Below are 14,282 nucleotides of genomic sequence, written 5' to 3'. Positions count from 1 at the left end.
AGCCCCACTGAAAAAAGATATTAATATGGAGAGCAGAGGATTTGACTCCTGAGGGTAGCACCTAATTAGAAATAGTGTGCAACAAAGGAACATATCAAATGCAAAGAAACAAAGAGCAGCCTCTTTCATTTCTAGCTGCATAGAGGGACAAAAGGGAGCAGGACAAGGGGACCCTGACCTGTGTGCTGCTGAGTCGCTCAAAGCCTCGACTGGACAGCCTCTTCTTCCTTCTGTGACTGTCTCCGCCCCCTCCTAGGTCCTCAGGCGACAAGCCAAGCCCCACCCCAATCGACCTGCCAGTCAAAACAAGGGAGAGGCATTCATTAGAGAAGAATGGCAGTGGTTTGAAAGCAAGAGAGGGGGTAGGACATCACAGGGGAAAAACAGAGTTGAGTCACCTCTCTGTGGGATCTAATAACTTTCCTTTCTCTGTCTGATGAACAGAATGACAAAAAAAGGACAAGCAGAGCCCAGTGTCTGATATAAAAACTGGAATCTAACAAGGAACCTGGGATTGTTTGAGGGCAGTGTGGTATAAAAAGCATTAACGCTTTATCTAGGGAGGGTGTTTGCGGTCTGTGAAGCACTGCGCAGCTTTGAAGGATACAGTGGATGGTTGGAAGGCACTGCATTTGTATGCGGCCGTATTGTTTTCAGAGAGTATCATAGCTCTCCAGTTGCATTTTCATATCACTGTGGCACACTCTTTCCCCTACACTGAGCCGCATCACAGGCCAACCACTCCAAATGCCCTTGAATTTCCCTCTGGAAACCTGCCCATAGAACACACCGACGTGAGCCAGGCCATGCTCAAACAAAAGATTAACTTCCCCTCTCTTAGTAAGCGTGCAGCCTTGGAAATCTGTCACATTTACAGAGCAGGCAGAGTTTAAATGTGAAGCAGATAAATGAAGTTGTGTATATTAAAATTTCATGTTTGTTTCATATAGTTTCACACACCGTTCTGTAACTACCCATTGTTTGGAATCAAATGCATGTTTGTGTCATTTATCAATGCAGGAGCATGTGAATAGAGAGGATGTATGTAGGCCTTGATTGTGTGTAAATCTCATAATTGCTTGCTCATTGGGGAATTGTTGAGCTTCTCTCTGTTTTACTTTAAGGTGTTGGTCTTAGTACTACTGAGATGACTTATGATTTGGCACTGTATGAGTAAAACTGAATTATTTTATATAATCAGTGTGTCAACATGCACCTGTAACACATAAAAAAGACTGAAGCCAATTGTCAAGCAGCGGGACCGTCTGCCCACTGACTGACTGTAGAGTGACAGGGGTGCCAGGGAAGTGTGAGTTGTCCCTGTGAGGCGGATCCCGCCACGACGAGCATTCCGCTGCTGACAAACACAATGTGACAGAGTCCCTCCCTTCTGTGGGGGTGGGGGGCTGGTGGGGCTTACCGTACATGACTAATTAAACAGAATTGATTAGTAGGGTATGCTGGCAAGCAGTACTTCTCTCCAGCTCTACCCCAGTCAAAGCAGCACCACAAAGGACCCCAGTGCTGTACCCACAGGAATAACAGAGGCATGCACAAAAACAAACAATGCCTGCGTAAATGCTCATAAGCACGCATTTGCATCCATACCTAATTGCACAGATGCATAGACTGCACAAGCGTGGAGGCTTAAATGCATCTCTCGCTCAAATACTGCCACACACAGTCCCAGCAGTTCAAGCAAAATAAGGTAAAGAAAGATATTGTGCAAGGCTGGGCTATTGCGCACGGATCCACTGACCTCCATCGGCACAAAAGTGTCTTGTAGTGGCGTGAGAGGCAGGTGTAGTACATGCTTTTATAGAAACCCGACATGCAACACAACATGGGGCTAATCAGTCCCCATTCTGCTCGCCTGTTTTTTCGCTCAGCAGCGTCATGTCATTCTATTCTGAAATATACACACACATCAGAAACAAAAGGGAAGAAAAGTAAATGCACCTGGACTGTGGCTCAACTGTGAATGCAACAGAGAGACAGAGTGTGATTTACTGCACTGTGTCCTGTACAACGCCCTGCCAACCCCCATGTTGTCCCCCACCTTCTCTCCACTATACTTCACCCCAGGCCCTGGCCCTGCTACCCTTTCATTTGGGTGTCACTGTCACCCAGGATCAGCATCCCCACTCTGATCAGTGCTGGCCTGGCGAGGGGACAAGGGCACATGGGTGGAAGAAGAGTGGAGGTGACATCGCAGAGGGGCAGCTGGGAACACTGTGGACTGTTGCCCAGAAACCACAAAGAAAGAGAGAAGGGGAGATGAAGAGAGATGGGGAATGCTGTGATTTGACATTTTGTGCCCTAAGCCTATACCCTGTACCCTCATGACAAGGCTAATTGCAGTCTGACAGCAAACCTTTATCCCCTGGAACCTTCTGGTTTATCACCATCATTTTAAAACAGCAATGGTATCGCTGTTTAAAGCTGTTTTTAAAATGCTATCAGCATATTTGAAGAAAAAAACAGGTTAACAGTTTCCTGAACAGCATCGAGTTCCTGCCCACTTCTTCTCCATTATTTTTTTTTTCTTTTCCCTGAAACACATACATAGATATTGCATGAAAGTTCCACATGTCAGATTAACTTTGATTGCCTGGACTGTCTGACCCTCATGTTATCCTCTGGACCTTTGGTGACCCCATATGGCTGTAATGGCAGTGGTGTGTCACATTCCTGCTGCTGGGACAGATTACATGAGAATTCACGGTACTCTAATTACATCTTCTGCTTGTCACCTGGCACCCAGCTCTCTCCAAACATAGCCCAGTAAAGCTCAAAATGCACTACAGTAATGCCACTGAGATTTTTGGCTATGCTGCAGAGGTACTGAGTGCATATATCAAGCCTAAATAAATGTTATGTGCTGTTATACAGTTCACACCAGTGTTGACTAGATTAAAGAGGGTTCAAGCAGACTTCTTAAAATGGTTCAGCAGTTCTCTGATTTCCTGTTTATGCCAATGAGAGGTAGTCCCTGTGTGCCAGTGGTACAGAGGGGCTTATCATGCAAGGCTGGACTACAGCCAGCCAGCAGATATGGGCTGACTGATACTCACTTGACTTTTCTCTGGCCCTCAGTTGAGGACACTGGGCCTGTGGTGAGGGTGGGTTTCCGCTTCCTCGGCCGCCCCGGCCCTCGCCGTGCTGGGCTGCGAGGTGTTTCCTCCTTCCTGCTTGCACACGCAGATGTAAACACACAAGCAGAGAGAAGAACTGCATGATACTAAATTTAAAAAAAACTGTAGCAGTAAAAATAGGTTAACATATTTCTTACTTTGAAGATTTTCGATTACAAATTGGGGGGAAAAAAGAGGATAATGTCATACTCACTGATGGTCATGCTTCCTCTGGAGTTTGGCCAGCTCTTTTTGCTTCTCTTTGTAACGACGCTGGATGTCGGCCAACTTCACACGCATTGCAAGCTCGGGACCATCCATTGTTTCCATGCTACCTTTGGCCGGGCATACCTGAGACACACAAAATTTGTGGTTATTTTTAACATTAAGGGCATACATTTAAAGCAAAATTTATCTTCACTTGGTAGTTTATTTATTTTTGCGAATGGAAAGCCAATAAAACCATAAAGCTTCTTTGTGTTTTGAAGCATCAAGACGGACACAAGTTGTTGTCTTACTGGTTCATTTCGAGGTGTCCAGCTGCATTTCCTCCGTAAATTGAGAATCCTGCGGGCTGGGAAGTGTCGCCCTGAACCCATACTGGTACCTTCTTGGGAGTCCAACTCCAGTGCACGGGCTGTGGCCAAGGTAGCAAGACTTTGGAGGTCAAACATGAGCAACTCCTCATCTGTGAAGGGGAACAAAAGAAAAGAAATAAGTGCTGATTTGGTTCACTTTGTGCCCATAGATTCTTGATTTAGAGACACTAGTAGGGAAAGATGTGGGGGGTTTGTGCATAATGAGCAGTATATGTCAGCATTCAACCTCAAAACTTGCACACGTGGCTTTATCATTTCAGCAGTAATCTTACAATATAGTGAATAAATGGCAGTGAAGAAATAAATTGAGGTGGAATTGGGCGCATTAAGTCAGTATGAGGTGGTGGTGGCAAATCTATTCTGAGGTCATAGCAATATGGACTCACCAGATGCTGGGATGTCAATGGCCATCTGGGCCATGCTCTTCCTATGTAGCATATCTGCCTTTGACACTGACTGGACTATCTACCTTTGTTGGACCGAGCTACCGGCTGAATAGCAGAGATAACAGTTTATTCCCAGAGAGAAAAGTGGCATTTTGTTTACAAAGTAACACTGTCTTACATGTTAACATGAAAAAAATAAATAAATACTGATACTCCTCACTTGTTTTAATGCTTGTTTTTGTAAATACTATTGTTATGCCTCGAAACCGACATGTGCCACTTCCCCGAGCTGTCAACAGTATCGCATCACGAAGACAACATCACTGACTCTGGAATCAGATGATATCCTTTTTATAGAACCCTCTAGTGGGAGCAGTTAAATGCATTAGGATGCTGTGGTAAACACAAAACATCCTTTTGTATGAATAAAAAAAAACACATGGTGCTTTGAAAAACAAGGAAGCTTTTAAAGGCACTTTAAAACAATGGGGTCTAATTAGCCAGGCAATGCTCCAGGGTGCTGAAAACATCGACTGCTTTTGTGATTACACACTAACTTTCAGCAACGTGTTGTGTTTGGGAGAGAGGGAAACCAATTGGTGTGTCTCCTTTTTGTTTAAGTGTGTGTATTTGCATTTGGGTGTGCGCATATTTCTGCACATGTGAGCATCAAACAGCTGCAGGATGGAGAGACAGAGAGGCAGTTCCCTAAGGAAAGCTGGACGAGGCAGGGAGTGAGAAAGGAAGGTGTACACCCTTCACTAGCAGTTCAGCCCTGTCCTCCTGCTTCTCCTCCCTCTCCAGAGGTCTCTGCATTGTTAAAACTGCCTTTTAGGAAATAAAAGTGCCTTTAACATGCCGAAGAAGAGCAATGGCAAGCAGGCGTGCAGACAGCCTCTCTGGGGATGTGTTAGAATCCACCAAAGGCTCTTGAGACCAGCAGGAAGAGAGGAGTATCTGGGAAGAAGCACAGAGCGACGGAGGCTAGGCCTGAGGGGGGAGTGGGAGTTTGTCTCAGTGGACATAGAGGAAAAGGAGGATAAACTATGGGAGAGAAGTGCATTCGGCTGATATGAGTGTGTTGCTGTGTGCATGTCAATATGGCGTGACTCATGAAAAAGCCACCGTCCCTCACCATGGCTTTTCCCACAGGTGCGCTTCTGCTGTTGCAGCTCCAGATCGACCAGCTCACTCAGAAGCTCCATGCCCTGGTGGGGGCTATACTGCGATGGGGCAACTGATGGAACACTAAAAGGGAACAAGGGAAATGGGGGTACGTCTGTGCAGAAAGCTGCAGCAATCAGCAGCTCCAGACTCCAGTAGCAGGGCACAAGAGGTTTGTGGGGCGCAGCAACAGTTGGCTCACTTGGGCTCGGGGCAGAAACTGAAGCAGGGGAAAGACACACAAAATCCGCTGAGATGTCATCAGGAGCCACCTTGCTCTCGTGCTGAAGCTCGCTTTCCTTTGCTCCCTCGGGGGACAGGGACTGTGACTCAGGGGCTGCAGGGGAAGCCGGGTCAAGCTCGATGATGGCAGGCAGGTCTGGGTCCTGCTCTCCAGGCAAGCTGACCTTTTGATTACTCTCCACCTGACTCTCCTCACCAATTGACTCCTCTTCCTCTTCCTCCTCCAATGTAATGACAGCTTCTGCCCTGTCAGGCTCCTCTGTTGAAAGGGGGACTGGACAGGATGCAGCCTCACAAACTGGGCTCTCAGCGGGGGGGCAAACCAGCACCTCTTCCTCAGCTGGACCCTGCTCCTCTGCCTCCTCCTCTCTGGGCACATAGTTGGCTGCTGTCACTGCTGCTACCTCCACCTCCTCCCTCTGTTCGAGAACTCTCTCAACCACGCTCTTCTCCTCTTCTTGCTCCTTGAGTGGGAGTGGTTCTGGGAGGGGCCTGACCACCACTTGGCAGTCTAACTCCTCCCCTAGGCTGGCGAGAGGCTGAGGAGCATGCTCAGCAGGCTCCACTTGGACCGCTTCCAGGTCGGCCGGCTCTGCCAGTCGAACATCCTGAGGGGATGGTCCGCTCCTGTAGCCCATGGCAATACTAGGGTAGGTGTATCCAGGAGGTAGGTCTATAAATGGAAAGAAATATAGATATTGTCGATATTGGCCCACAAAAATATTGCATAATATTTTTTTTTTTGGCTGAAATGCAAAAGAAAGCACCATTTTTTTTGATGAAACCATTACATTTAAAGGTGTTATGCAAGCTTAAAATTCGTACACATCCAGCCCACACTAAGCTTAACACCCTTGTTACTTAGGTCGCAACTGGTGAAAAACAGGCATGCTGCCTCGATCTCCTAGCAGACAGCACAGTAAAAGACTACAAGTAACCGTGTATGTATTATTTAAAATGGGCCAGACCTTTGGTTTATCAACAAGCTTGACACAGTTCCTCTGGTGTGCAAGAGCCGTTAGTCAGACATTAATAATGATGAACAGAGTGTGAGGCCTGTGGAGGTGGAGGAGAGGTGAGGGGCCACTATTGAGGTGTTTCTCAATCATTACCAAGGTAACAGTACTGGAAAGCCCCAGCACAGCCAGCAGCCATTTTCTTGAGCTTTGAGCTGTTTAGTAAATCAGAGGCTTGCCAACAGAGCCACCCACCCATTATACCACAACACCAGCAGAAAAAAGGGACCATACAACAGTGGCAGATGCAATTATCAATCAGTATAATGTATAAGGCGCTGTTTTATTTAAGTGGTCTTCTTCTGTTACTGTGTCAGACTTATTGTAATCCGTAAGAAGTCATTTACCATCTCAATATCAGTGTCCACCTATCATTATCGATATTGCTTATGCTTTCAGGAGAAAAATCATGAGGCATTTCAAAATTTCTGCTTGCATGTACACACTTTTGCTCATTCTTACCAGGCTCCAGAGACTCTGGGTAATCCTGTGGGGGTTGTCCCTCTCCTCTCTTGTCCTGGGATTCAACCCCCTTGAGCATTTGAGGTGGGGCAGGACTGATGGCAGGTGAGTGAGGGGCTGCTGCAACAGGGCTGGGAGCAGGACAAGGTGTTGATGGAGTGCTTTTGGCATGTTGTCGCAGTGAGGGGGACTGGCAACAAGGGGACAAGTGAGCGGCACAAGCACCCGGGGGTGATGTGTTCCTCTGTGGTGGGTTGTAAGAGTAGGCCTTGGCAGGTTTAGATGTTCTGGGTTCTGATATGAGTTCTTCTAGTTCCACCGAGGACTCCTCTGGTCTCTTTTGCATCTGTGGAATCAAAATGAAAATTATTATCATATCTACATTTAGTGAACTAAACTTGAAGGCAAAAAGCAAGTGAGTTTCTGTTGTAGTTTACAGCGTCCTCCATAATTATTGGCACCCCTGGTTAAGATGTGTTCTTTAGCTTCAATAAATTCTTTTTTTTTTTTTACTAATATAGGACTACAATGGAAAAAAGAGGAGAATCCAACCATTAATTCAAGTGTATTTATTCAGTGGGGGGGAAAAAATCACACATTAAGAAACTAGAAAAGCACTTAGAGAGTGCAGACCTCCCCCAAGGATAGAGAGGAAAACAGGAAACCCATGCAGTAAAGGATCATGAGCTGGAATCAAACCTGCATCTCTGACACAGTTCTGTTTATGAATCACCTTCTTAACCAGTTGAGCTATCTGGACACCTTGCTCCAATTTGTTGGACGACATACTAACCTATGATGTTTTTGTCATATTTTGGACCACATACTAAAACATACTAAAAAATTCAAAGTGATCCAGAATCCGGGATCCTTTCCGGATTGCCACCAAAATTAAATAAGCTCTTCCTCTTACCATAGTCTACATCCCCTTTCATGTGAATCTGCCCAGGCGTTTTTGAATTATCTTGCTAACAGACAGACAGACAGACAGACAGACAGACAGACGGACACACAAACGCCGGGTGTCACATTACCTCCTTGGCGGAGGTAATAATTCTTTTACATCAAATCATGTGTGCCACAATTATCAACACCCCTGATGTTAATACTTTGTACATCCCCCTTTTGCCAACAAAACAGCACCAAATCATCTCCTATAATACATTTTTCTACAATTTTTCGTGTGAGAGTATGCTTCTACAACAAAAATTGAATTTATTTTAAGGCTTTCAACACATCTTAACCAGGGGTGCCAATAATTATGGAGGGGGCTGTATTTCATTCTAAGTATTGACACCAAAAGCTCTGCACCTACATTCAGCGAATCACTTCATCTCTGTAGGAAATCAGCATATCCCAGAATAGCAATAGGTGGGTTTAAAATAGACTTAAATCTTCTTGAATCCTGTGTGTGTAGCTAGAGTGACGGATGATCTGAATTCCTAATCTTCCTTGCATATTTTGACTTTATAATCACCTGTGCATTGTGAGCTGCTTGGTGTTGCATGTTCATGCCATGTGCAGCTCGGTGCTGCTGCTGCTGCTGCTGCTGCTGTTGCTGCTGCTGCTGCTGCTGCTGCTGCTGAGGTTGAGACTGTAGTTGTGGCTGCTGCGACTGGTGACTCTGGTGTTGATGCTGAAGCTGCTGATGCTGCTGGAGAGCGTACAGCTCTTGTTGCCGTAGAAACTGAGATCGGGAGTACACAGCAGGATGTTGCATGTGGGAGGGTGGGCCCCGGGCACCATACACAGGGGGCCACAGCCCTGGCTGCTCCATCACATCTAATGAGAAAAAGGAGGAGGAATGTGATGGAGGGGGGTACCTTAGAACAATAACACATGCATCCACATACACACATTCAGCATCACTGTGGAATCATACACAAGAACAGTATGCGCAACACACTAGAATACATTAGTGAACCTAGAACAATTGTGTTCTCCATATCAATCGTTATGTACCTCCCACACAACTATTTCGAAACCGTAAAACCATTATGGATCATTTAAAAATCATTGTATTCACATTTTATAGCAACAGCATCTATCCCTTCAAAAAACAATTTTTGACTTCATAGAACAACATCTCCCCAGGCAGCACCAATCCCACACTCTCCCCCGCTCGGAACTGAAAGCTGTCTCTTAAGAACTGCTTTGAGAATTTTGGAATGCTGGAAAAAAAAGTTCTGACAGTGATGAAATGTGAACAGATGATAATGGCTGTAGGTTGATTAGAGGTCAAAATACTGGGCTGGAAATACATGTTTTTCTCTTTTTAGCATTCATTGTGACCTTAAAGCTAAAAAGTCGCACCTTCCCAGCCAAACCACAACAGGAGGTCTGCAAAAAGGCCGTGAGCCTGACTCCCATGTCTGTGGGTATTTCATTATGTGACTTCATGGACAAATGATTCTTGATGTGGGTGATGTGCTAAGACAGAGTTCCCAGTTGGAAAATATATAGAAAACTGCATTTTTCTCCTCTCTGATTAATAGTGCATTATAGTTACACTTCACATGAACAGCTTAATCCAAATTAACTTGATCTTTAACCCTCTTTTTGCAAGATACACCAAGAATTTAGGCGCATAAGTCAGATATGCAAATGTTTCCTGTGGGAAAGTTTCTGTGGATGCACTTCCCTTTCCCAGCTGAGACTCCTGTGGAGCCCGGAAGGAAATGTACTGTCAAAGAGTGTGTGCTAATTAAATTTTACAGCCTGTTCACTGAATATGTGTTTACAATGACTTTTGAGAAGTGATCTGTCCCTCACTATAACACTTCCTGTTCCTCTGCTGTTGGAGGCTAGAGTGGTAAACATATAGCTTATATGTACATTGTGACCCTATGAGAGCACTATGACTGCAGAGCCAAGCAGTCTGTGCGCAGGAAAACTTTGAATGATGAACAAACCCATGAAAGGGAAGTTTGTCAACGGTGTTCACTGAATCAAAGCGATTACCAGTGGTTATTTTCTTGTTAGCCCAATGTTATGTGAACACTGAAATAAAAATAATGTTCCAGGGTATGTAGGCTATATTTAATGAATTTCTAATTTATGTGAATTTGGATGTCTGAGGTTCATGCTTGTATGTGCTTGACAGACTCATTTGTTTAATGCGGTTAAAAATACACTTGGCTGTGCAGAGGAGAAAGCAAAGTTGTGGCATACCCAGGTGATGGGTTGCAGGATGGGTGGGAGGCTCGGAGGGCAAGACCACGAGCTGAGCAGAGGGGTCCTGAGGCAGAGGCAGGACTGGCTGCAAAGGGCCTGGCATGGCAGCAGAGAAACCCGGGGGCAGATTCTGGTGCAGGGTTGTATGACCTATACCTGCTATATATAGAAAAGATATGAGTTTCAATTACAAACCCATCATATTACGTGTAAAAAAAAATCTATTAAAAAAAAACAAATATACCACAACAGCTAATCAAATAAACTGTTACCCTGACTAATGAATACATGCTCAAGTTGAAATACTCATGAGCAAAATTATTTAAAAGCATCCATGTCCACTCGATGCAGCATAAAAATGCTGAAAAACACCGCATTAAAGTTGCTGTTGTTTTATGCTAAATTACTCCCTTACCATAAGAATGCCCTGTCATCCAGAGGGATGGGCTTCCAGTTCTTGGCATCCAGTGATGATGAGTAGAATGTGCAGCGGGATCTCCTAGCTGGCCAGACTGGAGGGAAGTGCCACCTGGCACCATGAGATGAGAGGTGAGGTCTCCATGACAGCTGTTAGAGGGGTGAATCCTTGCAAACTCCACCCTCTCCTTATTATCCCTGGAATCAAGATGAGACAATGATTAGGAAACACAAACAAACAAGTACAGATTGGAATGGGATATTGAGTAATGGCTTCAGACTTGCTTACCTGATATATGCATCTCTCTCTCTGTCCAAGCAAGTGAGGCCTATCTGTTCTTCACTCATCCTCTTCCTCTCCTCCTCAGTGGTGGGATCTGAGGGATACATGGAGCGAGGTGGCCCTGTGAGACAGATGAAAGTTTAATTATTAGCTTTCATTGTCTCTTGTAGTGAGGACATACTCCAAAGCACAATTTACAGCCTAAACTCCTAGTTGTTGTCATGATTTTGCTACAAAGATATTACAATCAAACCCTCAAATATGTAACAAAAAATATTAAGAATGAATTCAGATCCATTTGTGTAACGGTTTAGAATATGTTGTGCACCAGAGTTTTTAGGGTGGCATTGCACAAAGATGCATTTCATCACCACCATCTACTGTTTTAAAAATGACACGATGCATAGACAGTGCGTACAGATCTAAACATGACAGATATGTGTCCGGGACTGTGTACAGTTGGCATATTTAAAATAGCGATGCTACAGATTTATTCATTTATTTATTTATTTATTTATTTAATTGGGCTGGTAAGTTAAAGAAAAAGAAAGACTGTGTTATTGTGTTTTACCAAAATGGAGACACGCTTAGAAATACTGATCGTTTAAAATTGCTATTTCTATTCATTACTCCAATCACTTAAATATGACTTCTTGGAATTCAACTGTTAATATCTCTCTGATTTTCAATAAAGGACAACAAGAAAGCTAAAAAAAATACAGAACTGCATTAAAATTAGAAAAGCATGATTTGAGATTACTGCAGAGCAAATCATACTGATATGAGAATTACATACAATACCATACTCGAAATGCATTCATCAAAAAATTATATTAAAGTAAGGTATTTACACTAATATCATATCCTTTAGGTGTCCGTATCTTTAGTGTGTTTTTTTTCTGTTTCATTTTTTGCTTATTTCGTCTTCACAAGGTCCCACATTGGTCACAGATATGGGGGAAAAAAGTCTTTGCTATTCACATCTCAGGAGGCAGCGATCTAGACTGCTTACCTTTCACAGAGGGATGTACACGACCCTGCCGGCTGTTCGGATGACTATCTGCTGAACGACAAGGTGGCTCCCTTTGTCTGGCCACTGCCACTGCAATTCCCACTGGCGGTTGCCGCACCTCACTTTCCCCATGACCTGCCTCCCCCATGTCCCGGTTCCGCCCACTGTAATCAGGGCGCTCACCGTCGCTGGCTGGGCCCTTCCTAGATGGTAGACTCTGTTTGTTGCCTTGCAGAGCACAGCTCCCACCAGACGGTCCTGATTTGAGACTTCCCAGCCCTCCAAAGGGGCTCTTCTGGGAGAGGAGCAGTGGCTGTTGCTGGTTGCTGTACTTTAGTAAGCTTTTCATGGCACTGTTCTCGCCCTGTGTTGGACCCTGGGGATCAGGTTGCTGCTGTGGCTGCTGCTGTTGCTGACCAAGTGGAGGTGCAGTGGGGGGCTGTGGAGGAGGCAGGCTCATTCCCGGCTGCTGTTGCTGCTGTTGCTGCTGTTGCTGTGAGTGTTGCCCACCAGTGTTCCCTAATTCCATGTAGGACTTCCTCTGCTCTTCCTCAGGTTGTGACATGTGATGAGGAGGCCTCATAGCCCAGGGCGGCACTGGGGGCTGCTGGTGGTGGTGCTGCCCACTGCTGTTGCTGTAACCATAAGGAGACATGTCCATCTTTCTTTTAAGCTCTTGAGTATTCCCCTGGTTCAACTCAGCTGGAGAGGGAGCGTCCGGGCCAGGTCGTCCATGCTGCTGGTGGCGAATCCTGGCTACCTTTTGGCCATCTCTCTGTAAGGAGCAGCTACCTCCAGGACCATGGGCTGCTCCGGTCCCACTGTGTTGGCCCATATTTTTACTACCAAGTGGGGAGGAGTTAGGTGGAGGTCCTGGATGAGAACAGTCTCTGTAAGGTGAAGTGTTTACAGAATGAGGGACAGAGTGCCCTGCTTTGGGCCCCTGGGACAGCGAGGATCTGAACACATCCATGTCAACACCACTGTTGATGCACTCAGCACTCCGTGATCGCACAACCTGGTGCTGCTGTTGAGAATGTGGAGGCTGCTGTTGTTGGGGAGGTGGAGGAAGTTGTGAGGGCTGAAGGTGTTGGTGGTGGGACTGCATCCAATCTGGAGTCTTCTCAGCTTTTCTGTATTGATGCTGCTGTTGCTGTTGTTGCTGCTGCTGTTGTTGTTGTTGCTGCTGTGACTGTTTTCTATGCCAACTACTATGGTGCCCACCACCACCATTCTTTTCTATTGTCTTGTCCTTAGCATTGCTGCCTCCTCCTCCACTACCCACACCATGACAGTCAGGGTTACCAAGCTGGAAAGGCCCACCAGACTTGTCCCCCAAGTCCGCCACAGATGGCACAAATGTTGGCCCCGTGACTTTAGGTTCTCGCCCGACATTGACTGGCCCCCTCTCATGTGAGGCAGGGTTGGCTAAGGGAGCAGGTGGTGGCGGACAGAAAAAGTCCGGATGATGGTGTGTATGGTGGGAATGATGCGGGTGGTGTGGGTGGCTGGGGTGGAGCTGAAGGCAGTGGAAGCCCCCTGGGTGAGGATGTGTGTGGGGGTGAGCATGTGGATGTGGATGGGGATGTGTCCCTCCAGCAGTTGAACCCATGTGTAAGGGTGGGGGTACGGAGTAGGGCAGAGAGTGGTGAAGTGGGGCCTGACCCCTTTCTAGACAGTCTGAAGGTTGTTCACTGATCCTCATCTCGCCACTAACCCCCTCTTTGGTGCAGCGACTACTGCCACTAGACCCCATATGTCGACCCTGGCTGCTTCCTCCACCCCCCATAGCCCGAAGAGTTGTGCCCTCCCCGCCACAGCTGGACATGGAGACCTTAGCCCCCGCTCCACTTCCTGCATCTCCATTTTGCATTTTGCCATTGTGCAAGCAGGCACTAAGGGGCTTGCCCATACTCTGAGGGTGTTCCTTGTTGTATTCCATCGTGAGTGATGCCTTGTGCCTTTCCAGGGCCCGACTGTTGACCTCTTCCAGGGGCAGGGGGTGCTGTGGATAGTGTGGATGATGCTGATGGGTGTGAGAGTGGTGGTGATGAGTGGGCTGGGGTGGCTGATGGCTGTGGTGTTGCTGCTGCTGCTGCTGTTGCTGTCTCTCCTTAGCCTCCTGTTTGCTACTGGACCTTTCCTTGTCCTTGACAGGTACCACTCCTCTTTCCACAGACCCCTCTTTCAGACCTTTATGTATGCCTGCTCCTACCCCTGGATCTCTGTCTCTGCTGCAGGACCCCTGAGAGTGTCCTGAACCTGCTCTGGACATTGGTGGCAGACTGTGATTGGCGGAGATGAGAGGTGGCTGGGATGGGAGACCCCGAAGGTAGAAGTTCTCTGCAAGAAGAAGGCAGGCAGGTCAGTGAAGAGAAAGATATTAGCCAGG

The 14,282-nt window shown here is 46.3% G+C and overlaps 1 protein-coding gene across 8 annotated transcripts in view; it reads right to left on the bottom strand.

Moving 5' to 3' along the window:
* The window catches only part of LOC110962848 (BAH and coiled-coil domain-containing protein 1), a 70,593-nt gene that overhangs the window by 18,548 nt on the left and 37,763 nt on the right, over window positions 1–14,282 (bottom strand). For all 8 annotated transcript variants that reach the window (XM_022210908.2, XM_022210909.2, XM_022210905.2 and 5 more), the window contains exons 5-15: window positions 11,891–14,233; window positions 10,885–10,999; window positions 10,594–10,793; window positions 10,176–10,337; window positions 8,482–8,786; window positions 7,005–7,350; window positions 5,255–6,199; window positions 3,653–3,822; window positions 3,349–3,485; window positions 3,075–3,188; window positions 179–293 (exon numbers count right to left, since the gene is read on the bottom strand). In XM_022210908.2, coding sequence (XP_022066600.1) covers window positions 179–293; window positions 3,075–3,188; window positions 3,349–3,485; window positions 3,653–3,822; window positions 5,255–6,199; window positions 7,005–7,350; window positions 8,482–8,786; window positions 10,176–10,337; window positions 10,594–10,793; window positions 10,885–10,999; window positions 11,891–14,233 — 4,952 coding nt within the window. The remainder of the gene's footprint in view (window positions 1–178; window positions 294–3,074; window positions 3,189–3,348; window positions 3,486–3,652; window positions 3,823–5,254; window positions 6,200–7,004; window positions 7,351–8,481; window positions 8,787–10,175; window positions 10,338–10,593; window positions 10,794–10,884; window positions 11,000–11,890; window positions 14,234–14,282) is intronic.

Source organism: Acanthochromis polyacanthus, chromosome 21 (genome assembly GCF_021347895.1).
Source record: "Acanthochromis polyacanthus isolate Apoly-LR-REF ecotype Palm Island chromosome 21, KAUST_Apoly_ChrSc, whole genome shotgun sequence".
Lineage (NCBI taxonomy): Eukaryota > Metazoa > Chordata > Actinopteri > Pomacentridae > Acanthochromis > Acanthochromis polyacanthus.
The sequence above is the reverse complement of the archived record's forward strand: the minus strand, read 5'-3'. Positions and strand labels throughout refer to the sequence as shown.